Source organism: Eptatretus burgeri, chromosome 7 (assembly GCF_056783735.1).
Source record: "Eptatretus burgeri isolate ZD-2024b chromosome 7, Ebu_testis_v1, whole genome shotgun sequence".
Lineage (NCBI taxonomy): Eukaryota > Metazoa > Chordata > Myxini > Myxiniformes > Myxinidae > Eptatretus > Eptatretus burgeri.
In genome coordinates, this window is record NC_140967.1 from 103,587,639 (window position 1) to 103,602,693 (window position 15,055).

The following is a 15,055-nucleotide window of genomic DNA, read 5'->3' on the forward strand; positions in this document are numbered from 1 at the left end:
GATTTTATTGAAGATCCAAATCCGGATACAAGAATTTTTTTAATTTCTCAAGTGATTCTTCCCCATTGAGAGATGGGGTCAAAAATGATGTACAGTATTGCATGAAAGTTCAAAAAGTTGTTGATGATTTTTGTTTTTTCTTGCGTAAATTTCCAAGCTGGCCTCCAAAGCCAGTCGCCAACTGGGCATCCTCCGTCATGAAAAGTCCTTCCTTGGCACATCTGAGCTCCTAACCTTTCATCCACAGCCTGATGGAGTACTGCTCTCCCCTCTGGGCTGGTGCTGCTGTCTCAAACCTAGCTTGGCTTCACGCTGTAGAAACCAAGACTTTTAGGATCATTGGTATCTTCCACAATGAAGCTGAGTCTTTGGGTCTCTCACGCTCTCAACGCAGGCAGGTCGGTGGTCTTTCTGTCTTCTACCGTCACCTCTCTGGCCTCCCCCCTCCCCCCGCTCTGTTTGTGCTCTGTCCCCCCCCCCCTATATTTCCGCAGGGTGCTCAAGGTCTGCCAGCAACCCCCTTCTGGTGAAACGACCAAAATCAAAAATTGCTGCACACCTTCACTCTTTCATTCCTCTATTTTTTCCCCACCTCTGGAACATACTCCCACACACTCTTCATCCCACTCTTCCCTCCAGGTCTTCAAAACAGCTTTTCACCACCATCTCATATCTTCCCCCATCCAAAACCTCGATCTTTTCTACCCCCATTAATCTACGCCAAACCCACCTCCTTCAAATTCCCTGCTTTCCTTCCTGAAAGTCCCTGTAATGTCCATCTTGTTTACCCCCATGTACCCTGCCCCGTCCCTCTCCCCTCTACAGATCTCATAATGTCTCTGTTCTCCACTGTTTTATTCGTCCTTCTCCCACCCCTCTTGTCTCCTGCTCCCTTTATTATATGTTATGCGTGTTACCTCTTATGCCAGCCATGACATTGTATATATATATATATATATATTAAAAAAAACATAGGCTCGGCTTATGGAAGAGCTAACACACTGAGTGGATCAGGACATAACTGATTAAAACAGGACGCGAAACATGCATACATGGAGAAGAAAACTCCAAGGAGGAAAAACTGGAAAATTAGAAGGGATTCGGGTGTGGTTAACGAGAATAGAAAAGATCATGGTTTTGGGTTGGTGACCATCTGAGATGGTGGTGATCAGTTGTCTTGAAGTCCTGGAGGGTAGAATGAGATTGAAGAGGATGTGGAAGTTGATTCCACAGTGGAAAAACAGAGGAACAAATGAATGGAGGTGAGCAGTGATCCTGGATTTCGGTAGTTTTACCAGAAGGGGGTTGATGGTGGACTGTGTGAGCCCTGCAGGATTCTGGGGGGGGGGGGGGAGTGGGGCGCAACGAAGCACTGAAACAGCAGAAGCAGCAAGACCAGAAATTAAGGCAGTGGAAGATTAATGACAAAATGAGGTGGATGAGTTAGTTCGTTGACAAGAACAAGCCAATTAAATTTTGGTTCAGATCCGGATCGAGATCTGCCCGATTAGGTTAGAGCAGGTATGGGAGCATGCATCAGAGCAGCGCGTCACTGCGTCCACTTTCCGCCGGTACTCCAGGGACCTCTGTCTAGCCATCCCCCAGGCAGATGCCTGATCCATCCCCATCTCCTTGAGATGCTGATCAACCTGCTGCAACCACGAGGCACGTAGTCGGCCCATTGGCTTCCTCTACTCACGAGACTCCCTTGCTGAGAGAATCTGGTGAGCAGGATCAGTGTCAGGAAAACGAGCCACATGTCCATACAGCCATAGCCTACACTCACGGACTATGCAGGTGACACATCTCATTTTAGTCTCTCAGCAACCGCTCGTTTGACACAGTCCGACTTGCGATAGTTAAGGATTCTCCGAAGAGACCTGGTCCCAAAGTAATTAAGTCTCCGTCTCAGATCCCTGGTCAGAGTCCAAGTCTCACATCAGTAGAGCAAGACTAGAAGCACCAAGGACCTGAAGACTCAGACTTTCATTCTCCTACACTGGTACTGGTCATGCCACACCCCATGATCCAGTGAGTCCATGACTCCCCAGGCCCAACGTAGTTGTCCAAATTGACCTCTTGCTCACAGCCAGCAGAGACATGAATATCACTGCCAAGGAAGGTGAATCTCTCCGTGACCTCAACATCCTCACCGCAAAGAGGTACAGACAAGACAGCAGCACCCAAGATGTCATTAAAAGCCTGGATCTTAATTTTGACCCAGGAAATCTGAAATCCCAGCTGCTCCGACTCATTCAGCACCTCGAGGGCCCCCAAAAGGATATCTAGAGTCTCCGCAAAAATGACTGCATCATCTGCGAAATCAAAGTCAGAGATCTTGACATTCCCAAACTATGCACAGCAGCTTGATCTCTCCGACATCCTCCCAAGAATCCAGTCCATACAGGCGCTGAAATGTGTGGGAGCCAGTACACACCCCAGACAAACTCCAGTCACAACTGGAAATATTTCAGAGATGGTATCACTCCATCTCACAGCACTCTCTGTACCAAAGTGTAGTTCAGACATCAGATTCATCAGTTTTGGTGGCACACCACGAAGATCAAGAATCCTCTGGAGGGCATCCCAATTCACTGACTCAGAGATCAATAGAGGCTGCAAGCAGCCCCTGCCGAAACTCTCGTCTGCGTTTAGTGAGGACCCGAAGAGCAAGGATACGTTCAATCATTGACCTCTTTGGTGTAAAGCCTGACTGATCTGGACGCTGGTGCTCAAGCAGATGCTGGCGAACCATCTCAAGAATTGTCCGAGAAAAGACCTTGCCTGGCACAGAGCAATGTCATCCCTCGGTAGTTGTTGCAGTCCTGGCGATCACACTTCCCTTTCCATAGAGTGACAACAAGGCCCCTCTTCCAGTCATTTGAGATTAAGCTTGTGTTCCAGGCAGAGCACAGAACTGCATGCAATGACACGAGTGCAGAATTTCCACCAGCCTGGAGAAGGTCAGCATGGATGCTACAGAGCCCAGGAGCTTTACCCCATTTCAACCGGTTCGCCACAGCCTGTTTTTCCACAAACAAAGGTGGATTACAGTTTATTAGAGGGTCAGCAATAGGGATAGTAACACCCCTGACATCCAACTCGACAGCTGGTGGATTAGCCTGGTACAGCCGCTCAAAGTAACCGGCCCAGCCGGCCTTCACTTTGGACTCCTCTGTCCAGAGCCCACCACCCTCCACTTTAACTGCAGTACACCAAGGGACTGAATTGGAGGAAAGCAAGTGTGCGAATTCCCCTGTAAGCAGGATAAGAATCACCTGAACACAGGTGATGCTGTACCCCCTCACAGATTCCTGGCACCTCGGCCTCCTTGTCCATCCTTGGCGCGCATACAGTTTTACACTCGAACTCCCTCAACAGCTCAGCTCTGCCATTAAGCCTGGCCCTGCGACTCTGGTCAATAGTATCGTGTCCCTTGTGAGACAAAATTATTCGCCCTGCGGTGAGTTTGAAGACATTCACTGGCAACATCGAGGATGATGGTCTTGAAGGCAATCCACAACTCTTCAGGATTCCCCAAAGCACCCAGACCCCTCAAATCCATATTCAGAATGTTCGCAAACTTCTCAAACTTCTCATCCTTGAGCTTGTCAACATCCAGCCTGGACTGGGATGGAACCATTCTCCCGGATTTAAGCGGAAACTTCAGAGTTGCTACAACAAGCCTGTGGTCGGTATTGAGGAGCTGAGCACTCCGGGAGACCCTGCAGTTCTGGATTATTCTCCAGCGGCCATTCACGAGCACATGGTCAATCTCCTTTGCCATACCACCAGCGTTGGAATACCAAGTCCAGCAGTGAGCTTGTTGGCGCTGAAACTATGAACCAGCCACCCTCAGTCCATGACTTCTTGAAAAGTCAAGGAACTTCATGCTATTCTGGTTCACAGTTCCAGACCCATGGGGACCAACACTTGTCTCATAACCATCCCTATCAGTTCCAGTCGATGCATTGAAATCCCCCAAGACTAGAAGAGTATCTTGCCTGGAGGACTGATGAACCACAGACTCGAGCGTGTCACAGAATGCGTCCTTCACGGTGAGATCACTTTCCTCAGTCGGTGCGTATGCAGAGACCAGCGAAACGACACCCAAGGAGTGACGAATCCTTCATCTCATGATATGCTTGTTGACCGGCGTTCCCTCAATTATCTTTGGAGTCAGCTTATTGGATACAGCGACAGCAACTCCTTGGGCATGGTAACCATCAGAGTGACCAGAAACCACCCGCCATGATCTCGCCACTATCCGCTCTCTGAACCTCAGAGAGTGTTGCAATACCTATGTTCAAACGCTTGAGCTCAGATGATAACAGAGACAGGTGAACATCCTCTTTTAGGGGTAGGACATTCCAGGCACCCACCCGAAGGTGGGTTAGCCCAACGTCAGGTTAACCCAAGGAGACCGCCGTCTGGTGGACGACACCTGAGCACCACTCTGCCACACACCACCGCAATCTGACGCTGGAGCTTTACCCCGTTGTTTTCCTCCTGTCATCAAGGAATGGGGTTTCCCAAGGCTTTGCCCCAATCCCGTCATCTGCTGAACTGTCTTGGGGAGGGCAGCAGCACAGGAGGTACTCCCATGGAGTGGGTTTTCAGATTTCCTTATATTAGTTGGTTGAGCGGAATGAAGGGTTTTACGGTGGCTGAAGTGCATATCCTGCCACCAACCACCTAAAAAAAAATTAACCCAACTGCAGGAGGACGTCCGCAGACACAGTTGGGCACAAGATATGGATGGCCGTTAGCTCATTAGGATCTCCTCCGCCCTTTGACAGGTTTTGTTTTTAATCCCGCTGGGTGTCCATATCTATGCACCCTCCTCATCAGAAAACCTGGTGGGGGAGACAGTTTAATCGCTGACAACCCAACCGTGAAACAGGTTAGGACAGGCTTACATGGTACCTGTAGCAAGTCACAGATCAAAGGACAAACTGTCTCATCAGTGGGATACAAAGCATACATTTTTCAGCCTGGCGGAGGTACGCGCTCTCGCGAATGCCATTCGAGTTCGTAATGTTTCTGTTCGAGTTATGAGGTGAATATCTGCATTCAAAGGACTTTGTTAGGATCTTTCCAATTTCAGAATGATGTTGGTGTTTCGTGGCAAATTTTAATCGATGGCTTTGAATCATAAAGGGCTTTTAGTTCGTGATTTTATTTTAACTTTCCCAATCTGGATCATTTGGATACGGTCACTTTCCGAACACGTATTTTTGAAACCAATTGATCGGATTGACATCGCCTAGTTATTATATTATTAAACACTGATCATTGTTATCATTATTATTATTATTATTATTATTTTCACTATTTCCAACCATTTTTATGATATCCTGATCCCTTTGAAGATTCGTTTGGAAAAAAAAAATCAATTAACTGCGTTGCTCCAGTAATAATTGAGGATGGAATTGAAAGTGTGAGCTGTAATTTAAATGGCAAAATAATGTGAGCTTGTCAAACACTTGGAATATGTCTTATCTTCACAAAACTCACACTCTCACTTTCTCTCTCTCAAAAGGATCGTCTGAACCGTCCCATCTACATTCTCAACAATCTTGTTGAATAAGTTCAGTCACTCAAACCCTTCGGCCTCACTATCACTTGAGATCTTTCTTGGGCGACCCACATTTCGAAGTTGGCCTCCAAAGCCAGTTGCTGACTGGGCATCCTCCATCATTCAAAGTCTTTCTTTGGCACACCGAAACTCGTATCCACCTTGAAGCCCTTAATTCACACCTTGATGGAGCACTGCTCTCCCATATAGGCTGGTGCCCCTGCTTCACACCTTTCTCAGCTTGATGTTGTGGAAACCAAGTCCTTCAACATTGATTGGAATCTTCCACAATGAAGCTGTCTATGGGCCTCTCTCTTCACCATCGCAGACAGATCGATGGTCTCTCTGTATTCTCACGCCTTCTCTCTGGTCTTGCACCTCTGCTCTTTCCGTGCTTTGTCGCCCCCCCCCCACCCCCCCCCCCAGGTTTCTGCAGGGCACACACGGTCCACAATCAATCCCCTTCAGGTGAAACTACCGAAATCCAGAATCACTGCTCACCTTCACTCATTTGTTCCTCTTTTATTCCCGGGTGTGCAACAAACTTCTGCATTCTCATCAATCCCATTCTTCCCTCCCAGGGCTTCAAGACGGCTGTTCAACACCATCTTAGATCGTCCCCCATCCAAAACAATGATCTTGTCTGCCCTCATTAACCATCCCCAAGACCCCATCTCTTTTCAAGTTTCCACTTTTTTCTTCCTGAGAATTTGTGGCTGTGTCCATCTTGTCCACCCCCTGTGTCCACCCCTAGACCTCATTCTTTCCCACCTTCCTTGTTTCTCTAAGTCTCCCTTTATTTTGTCCCTCATTCTTGCCGTTTGTGCATTTCCCTTCTTTTCCATTTTCTTTCTGCTGTTCCTTTGTTTCCGTTATGTCCTTATCTGCTCAATGTTCCAGCTCCTCCACGAGGCTCGACATTGCAGACAAAAAAAAAAAATTCTCAGAACGTTTTATAATATTAAATAATCCCTGGGTCACGTCCTGTAGCTTGCCTGCACTGATTTACACCTGTAGCTTGCTGTTTTGCATTTTGCAGTGTCAATGAATTATGTTGGTCAGGTTAGCATTTCATAGGCATAATTGGTAAAGGTGTGAGATTTTTGGAGCGAGCGTTCACCTGCGTGCCTGCAGACGGAGGGTGTGGCACGACGACTCTCTGAGAGGTCAGACTTCGTCATGTTCCTGTTTTCTTTGCTCTCCGAGAAGCGTGCTTACCTGCAAGCAACTGCTGTCATGGAGGATGTTTTGTGTGCAAAGAAGGTAAGTTGTTTTGGTTGGTTATCTGAAGACTATGAACCAGATTGGTTTGGTAAAGATTGATTGAGGCATTCTCATGTGTTGCTGAGTAATTTGGGTTTGGCTTCAGTAAGAATTGGGTCGGCATTTGATTTAATATTATGCAATATTATCGTTTTTTGTTTTTTTTTCTTAATAAATAGTCTTAGTGTGGGGGGGGGGTTAATTTGCTGCTTTATTTTTATGCCTCCACTGATGAAGTTGCTGGAGGCATAATGTTTTCAGGTTGACCGTACGTCCATGCGTCTGTGATAGGTTTTCGTTAATGTGATAACTTAAGAACGGCTGAAGGGATCCAAGTCAAACTTGGTACAAGTATGTATAATGATGTAAAGATAAACTGATTAGATTATGGGGATCAAACGGTCCTAGGTCAGAGGTCATGTTGGGCAAACATTGTTACCATGCCAACTTCTGAACCAGTCCATGTAAAGATAAAACCGATTAGATTTTTGTGGTTAAGAGGTCAAAGGTCAAGTTGGGTAAAAATTATGTTACCACACTAACTTCTGAACCAGTAATGGGAGTTTGACCAAACTTGGTTTAAGTATACAGTATGATGCAAAGATTAACTGATTAAATGTTGGCATCAAGAGGTCAAAGGTCAGAGTCCGTGATAGGTTTTCGTTACGGCGATAACTTAAGAACGGCTGGAAGGATCCAAGTCAAACTTGGTACAAGTATGTATGATGAAGTATACATAAACTGATTATATTGTGGGGTCAAGAGGTCAAAGGTGATCTCAGGTGAAAATGTGATATTTGAGAACAGCTGGAGGGATTTAAATCAAACTTGGTGCAAGTATGTGTAAACATGTAATAATGTGGGCAGAGGCATATCTATCGGCGTTATGATATTGAAGAGTGCCGTACAGTTCTTTATTTATTTATTTATTTAATCTTTCTGGGTGCCAGTACAAGATGGTTATTTTCCCTCGACCTCCTCTCGTCCTCTCTGAGAAAGTTTGCGATTATAACGCAGGAAGTCTGCTCTGCCAAATTCTTGCAGCACCTACAAATGCTTCATCTGTGGCATTTGTTTAAAAACTACCCCCCAACCCCTTACCTTCCACACTCCGCTTAAGCTTGGAAGAACAAGAAAGTATCACAAGTTGAGATTGGGATTACTCGCTTTGAGAACATTCACCAGGAAGAAACTTGCACAAAAGTGCCTTCGGAATGTCAGTTTTGCTGCTTTGCTTGTTTGTCGAGTTATTCATTGAGGGCACGTCAGCAATCTTTTTCTTTTTCTTTGTTGCAACTTATCCCATTGAATTGGGGTGAGTAGTTTATATAACGTGCAAGTATTGTTGGCCCAAACTTTTCGCAAACCAATTGACTCGGCTTGACATTTGATTGAAGGTGGCAGGAATTTTTAATTTGGTCAGGGTGCCAGTGATAAATTCACCTCCTCGATATGAACGACACCGTGGGATCTATAGAGTCCATCAGCTAATGCGAGCAAATTGGACACCCGGCTTAATGTCCATTTGGGGGATGGTGTGCTTTGTGATTAAACGCCCTGCCTGTGAAGAACCAATCTCAGTTTATATTTTGGTCAGGAATCTAACCCAGGCAAGACAACTCAAAGGTAAGTTCGCTTCCTGTGCACCATCCTTTTGGATAACATCAAGCATTCTTCTCTTTCACTAAAGTTTTCCTTTCATGTTAATTTTTTTTGTCCCTTCAACCACTGTCTTTAACTCCCTCCTCGCCCACTGTTAATGAGGTGGTGATCTGTGAAGTGTTAATTGGTAAATCCACATCATTTTGCTCTGAGATGTTTGCAAAAACCTGCATGTTTATGAGTGGCATGGCTTCTTCTTCTCCTCTTCCCTTCTATGAGGGGTGAGGTCCAATGGCACCAAGCTTCTGCCCTGCTTTGACCATGATACTCCTTCACCTGACTCTGTCCTCAGCTAACTCTCTCCATTCTCAGACCACCTCGACCTTATGGATATCCGTCCTCACACAATCCTCCCATCTCAACCACGTCTCCCTCTTTTCCTCCTACCCTGCTCCCTCAACCCATCCGCGCTCTTCCTCATTCTCTCTTACCCCATCCCTACCAAGTGTCCAGCCCATCTCAGCTGACATTTCACCAATCTTCCCATCAAATTCATCTGCACACCAATCTCCTCCCTCAGTTCATCCAACCTCCTTCTATCCACCCTCTTCACTCCCGCCATCCTTCCAACCCAGTTGTTCTCACAAACCTGCAGCCTCTGTTGTCTTTCTATCAGTGCCACCGTCTCCAAACCGTAAAGGTAGGCCGGCGTTACACATGACATCAGAACCTTCCCTTTCAATTTTCTTGGTATCTTTCTGTCTGCCATTACTCCCTCCACCCTCTTCCATACATGCACACCCACCCGAATCCTCCTCCGCACCTCTTATCATGCCCGGTCACTGTTCCTCACAGACACTCAAACCTATTTCCCTGCCTGATCTCCTTCCCCTCAAACCTGATATTGTACACCACTCCTTCCCAAATCCAGATCCAAGCGATGCATGGCATCATTGCCGAGCACCAAAGGAAAGGGAGAACTCAGTTTTTACTCCGTTTGTTAATTGCCGGAATCTTTTGGATTTCAGCAATTATGTTGGTCGGTTGTGTGTGTCATTCTGTGTGTCTGTCTGTCCTGTCTGTTGGGTCGCCGAAATAGGTGACCCTTATTGTCAGTAATTCTGTTTGTTTGTTTGGATGTTTGTTCGTTTGTCATCAGCATAATTGGTAGTAAACGTGGGCTGATTTTGACCAAACTCGGATGGTAGGTACATCTTGTGACCAAGTGCTTTGGAAATTGTGATGGTTGCTAGGGACGCTTTGGTTCCCTCGCAACAACCGAAAAACCTTCAAAATCGGTACCGTTCACATGAAATCAATTCCGAAAGCCATTATCCCACGTAGGGTTATGAAATTTGGCACGAATGATCTACAGGTGATGCTCTATCAAATATATTCCGGTTTTTGTGATGTATGGATTACTTTACCCGCAGCGCCCCCTACAATTAGGTTATGTGCGAAAATTGGCGAAAATTGAAGGCTCCCTAGTGACCAGGTGAGTGCATCAATACGAATAAAACTTTGCAGGTTCATGGTACTCAATGAGTACTACAACTTTGCCTCAGGACATATTGACCAATTTCGCTTAGGTCAGGGGTCAAAAGTCAATTAGTGCAAAAATCGATAATATGCGAGAGCTGGAGGTGCCTTCGCGCCAAATGCTACTCCTCTTAGGGTTATGGTCGGATGGTCATGAAAATTCACACTAATCGTCTGGAATACATTGTGCACAAACGATCGAGCCGGATTTTCGATTTAGATCTTTGTTCACTCACAGCACCCCCTCGAACTTTGGGGATTTCCAATTTCAAACCGCATTTTCGGTACTTTGCAGAGCGAAACGGCACATCCTGTGACTAGGAATCCTTTCATATGTTATTTCACAATATTGCGCATTAGTAAGTAGATCTTCGACTGCGATTGTGATTGGATGATCATACAAACACCGTTTCTCGACACCTACGATTGTCGCAATACTAACAGTCCTGCTCGGCGACCCATCGCCGCCTGCCGGCTTGTCTGTTTGTTTGTGTGTTTGTTTACCCTGTAGCAGCCACACCGTTTCAGAGATCATGACCAAACTGGGAGCAGACGTCGGCCATGGTCCAACTTAGACACTTGTCGTTTTTGGTGAATCTTGGTCAAAGGTCAAGGTCACCGAAAAACCGAAATTCTTATTTTCGCAAAAACGTCTGCTAAAATGGTCGTATCGACTTCAAACCAAATCCAAAATGTGCATCTTCCAATACTGCATCCAACCATCTGTCTCATTGGGGTGTCACACCAACACCCTTCTTAGCGGTCGGGGGTCGAATGTTAGGGGAGTCAGGTCAAAACTTTCAAATTGCGATAAAAACGCCATTTCAAGTCCGGTTGACTTCCAACTTATCATCATGACCAAACTAAGTGCTATAACTCATTAAACAGTAGCACTGATAGCACTTTGACTGATAACCAAATTGATTTCCAGGTTTTTGTTTTTTCAGAGATCATGGAGATATGACAAAGTTATTCCGGCAATTCCTTGCTCAACGAGCAATTTCATTTGTTTGTTTGTTTGTCCGGTTGATATCTCAGCCATCTTTTGATCTATCAAGCTGAAATTTGGGGACAAAAGTAAAGATGTGTTTTGGCATAAACAGTATTTTTTATTTCTTTATTAATAAATTAAATTATTTAATCATTATCGATGCATTCATTCCTTCTTTATTTTATTTCTCCTCTGGGCAATATCTCAGGCACCTTTTGAGCTCGGAAGCTGATATTTGGACACGACAGTGACCATGTGATTTGGCTATGAAGAGTATTTTTGATTTATTGATTGATCATTAATTTTTTTTGATGAATTGCTTAATTTTCAAAAAGTTACAGATTTGGATGAGGCAGTGGTGGTTTTGGAATGATGTTAGCCAATTGATTGAGAAATTCATTATTTTATGATTTTTTATTTTAATCAAATGATGAATAATTGTACACAGCTCACTACCAATTCCATCTCCACGTGCTGCACCGCGGCATTGCCGGGTACCGAAGACGCCCCGGCAATATCGCTCGCTGGAGGATGTTATTTATTTATTTGGCGTGGGGACGGTGTACTTTGAATGCATCTCTACTTGTGGGTTGGGCAGCAGAGAAAACGAAGAACATCACCTCAGTCTTCTACATACTCATCTTCAGCCCATGCTTTCCAAACGCCTCCTTCCACTCCCCCAGTACTTCCTGCATCTCCCGCCCACTCTCTGCATTGCCCTGTACTGGCTTGCTGATTGTGATATGCTCGTGTATTTATAACTATCAGTCGAGTCTCGCATCATTTAGCTTTGTACATTAGCCCTCGAATAATTTTGTTTGTTTTGAATTTTTCACTCATCGGCATTGGAAATTCCTAAATTCCTGAATTCAGTCAAACTGGGCAGATTACTATTGCTGTGTTTTTATTTGATTTGTGTTTTCTTCTTTTGGAACTGGCATTGGCTGGCGGTCTGGGCATCGGTAGGAATGCGACTCGTGGTTCAATATGCTTCTGAACTCCCTGTTTAGTTTGATATTTTTTAATATTCAGGTTGTTAATGAACCTCATTTGTGAATATTTTGATATGGAGATAACCACACTTTTCATGATAAACTTGGCCCAACCCATTTGCACCTCCTCCTATCTTGCTGTTTCTGACTCCACTTTAGTGTTTGGTTGTCGGACAAGATATCTAGAGTTCGCTGCGTCCCTCTGATTCATCGGCATAAAAGTGTTCTTTTCATGCAATAAGAATTTCCCGACCGTTAGTTGATGCAAAGCCTTCATTTCACAAGCAGGAGATGGTGCTTCTCGAGGAGGTACCAGACTTGGTGCGTCTTGTGTCCAAGTTGGACCAGCACCAGTTTGCGAACTTCTGTCGCGCTGTCTCCATCATGGTCTCGGAGCTGGAGTCTTCCGGTGATGACAATCACACGTTGCTTGCTCAGAATGAGCAGCTTCGCCAGCATGCAGGCCCAAGTCCCGCTGACCTCAACCAGTGTGAGTACTAACCAATATAAGCCACACACTGTCTGCTCTCTCGCTTCAGACACGAGTTGCGGAGTTGGTTGGTTGGTGATGTGTGCTATTACCATTGGCCCGTTTTATCCCTTTTAACGCCAGCTCATTGGACAGAACACCTGTTTTTAATGTGGACCTACTTTCCCAAGGGTTGAAATTGGCCAGAATCGTCTTGATCGTGTTGTTTTTCAGTTGATGTTCACTTGGTCTTTCCTATGACGTGTGTGCAGCTACACTCCTGAACATCCCTGGTTTTGTGAAGCGCCTTTGCGAGTTGGCCACACAGAAAGCACCCACATCATCAAACTCATTAACGTTCCTGCAGGAGCTGGAGCACTTGATCACGTGGATGGAAATGGCACCCCTGGACACACTCTTGGAAGAGGACGGCGACACAAATGGCAAGGCTAAGTCATAACACCGGCACAGAACAATGAGCCAAGCAATTCTGATTTTGCAATGTTAATATTGGTCACCGACTTCATTGAATATTGGCCGGATATGTATTTGCGAAAAAGAGCTGAGCTGAAAAACAAAACAAGAAAGAGCTGAGCTTAAAGGTGTGCAATGAGCCTTGGATATTACAGCCATTTTTTTTTTCTGTGGAAAAGTGTGCTTGTGAGTGTGTATGGCCAGGATTGATGTTAATATTTTGCTCATAACTCGTGTAATGTTAACCAATTTGTTCAGCACTAACAACGTTGCCATCACAATTTGTTTCCAAAGTAATTGCTTTTAATCCTCGACATTAATCGAGATGACGGAATCTCGTGAGATTGTGAATTAAATTTTTCGTCGTCCTTTAATTTTAGCGTTCTATTTATGTATCACAAACAAGATAATTGACTTGGGATCATTTATCACAATTGGGCTACTCGCAATCACCTGAGAATGTTAATTCCACGGAATGTCTGTGGGACGTGTCTCGTGAGATTGTGAATTGAACACCGGTATAACTTTGATGGAGACAAGCAGTGCCCGAGGGATGCCGCGACAGACTTGTGTTTGCAAAACCTGCTAAGGCTGTAAATGGACATTCCACGCCGTTTAGATTGACAACTGAGAGAAAAAATTCCATTTACTGAACTGTATCAACATAACGCAAGCATTATTTTCTCAGTTTTTTTTATTTACTGTGCCGTACACGTCACCCGTGGCTTTGATCAGCAGTTAAGGAAATTCTACACATTGTCATGTATTACAAGTCATGAAATGAAATTGGTGTTTCGGACCGACACTGACTATTTGACCAAATCTGACTGTGGTAAGATAATCTAAAAATTCTGCTCTCATGGAAAGTTTGGGGAAAAAAATGGCTATTTGACCAAAATAATTGACAATATGTCCACTTGCTATCGAAGGGATTTCGACCTTCAGCAATGATGCCCCTTGGAATGATAAAAGTGAAAGTTACTGTTCCACCAATTTCATTTCATGACGCAATGATGTGGTTTTTATTTCTGTTGTTTATTTTATTCCACTTATTGTGGTGGCATGATTTCATCCTTTCAACTGACTATGAACAACAATTCATCGCCACTGCTACCGAGTATGGGGGCACCGCTGATGCGATGCCCCATTACCAGTTCACTGGTACTCATTTCACCAACTTCGGAAAGACGAAAGGCCGAGTCAGCCCTACCTCGTGTTAATTCAGCAGCTGACAAGGCTCAAACTCAGGACCTTAAGATTCCAAGCACACCTCCCTAACCACTAAGCCAACACCAGGCTTCGTAATGTGTTGACATGACAAAATTGGCCGTTAATGCAGTAAAATTCGAAGAATAGTCATACTCTTCTATACTAACATGTAACAACACCTGAAGCAATGTCTCACAAAGTAATACAAAAATAAATAAACAAACAAATCAACACCTGAATAACTAATACAAAAAATGCTAAGGATTTACATACACCATTAACTTCAGAGATTGATCTTCATCTAGACCCATATCATCAGCTTGGCCATCTTCACATTGCTTTGAAAACAATATTTTGAACTGAATATCCAAATTGATAGCACAGAAGGATCAAAAGTTGACATTTACGGTAACAGGGATCATACGGTGTGACATTTTGTCACGTTTGACAAAAGCCATAAAAACTGCAACATTCTGTGACAAAACAGATTTTATGTGACAAACTCGGTTTTCATGTGACAGTGTTGAGAGAATTGTGACACATTTGACAAGAAAGTTTTGTCCGCGCCAGCTTTGTACCAGATAGATCACGATGACTGTCCTTCTAGAGCAAACTTTTTATCGGTGGTCACCATCAGCAAGGTGAGAGGGAAGATCAACACATATTCTCACGTCAAGTTTTATTCATTTTTGCGCTTTGTTATAACTGATGTCGCGGTTTCTGTTTGTTCATTTTTGCGCTTTGTTTATCACTTATACTGCAGACTTCTTTGCATTAACACTGTTCAGTTAATAATACTTTTTGCTTCCACTGGAACGGGAAACTCCGGGAGCTAAAAGGGTTCTTGGTTACAAGTATTCCTTTTTAGAAAGGAATGATATCAAACTGGACAAGGGTGATCGTCTACGCTGTATGTAACCATGTTAATTAGAGACCGG

At 44.5% G+C, this 15,055-nt stretch overlaps 1 protein-coding gene across 3 annotated transcripts in view; it reads left to right on the plus strand.

The window, feature by feature from the left end:
• Positions 1-15,055, plus strand: part of TRPC4AP (transient receptor potential cation channel subfamily C member 4 associated protein) — a 46,357-nt gene that overhangs the window by 11,511 nt on the left and 19,791 nt on the right. Inside the window, exons 1-4 of one of the 3 annotated variants that reach the window (XM_085890076.1) lie at positions 248-398; positions 6,713-6,841; positions 12,251-12,455; positions 12,707-12,877. In XM_085890076.1, coding sequence (XP_085746202.1) covers positions 252-398; positions 6,713-6,841; positions 12,251-12,455; positions 12,707-12,877 — 652 coding nt within the window. In that variant the 5' untranslated portion in view covers positions 248-251. Of the gene's footprint in view, positions 1-247; positions 399-6,712; positions 6,842-12,250; positions 12,456-12,706; positions 12,878-15,055 lie in introns of those variants that run through there. The other 2 variants (XM_085890074.1, XM_085890075.1) reach the window with 2 other exon arrangements.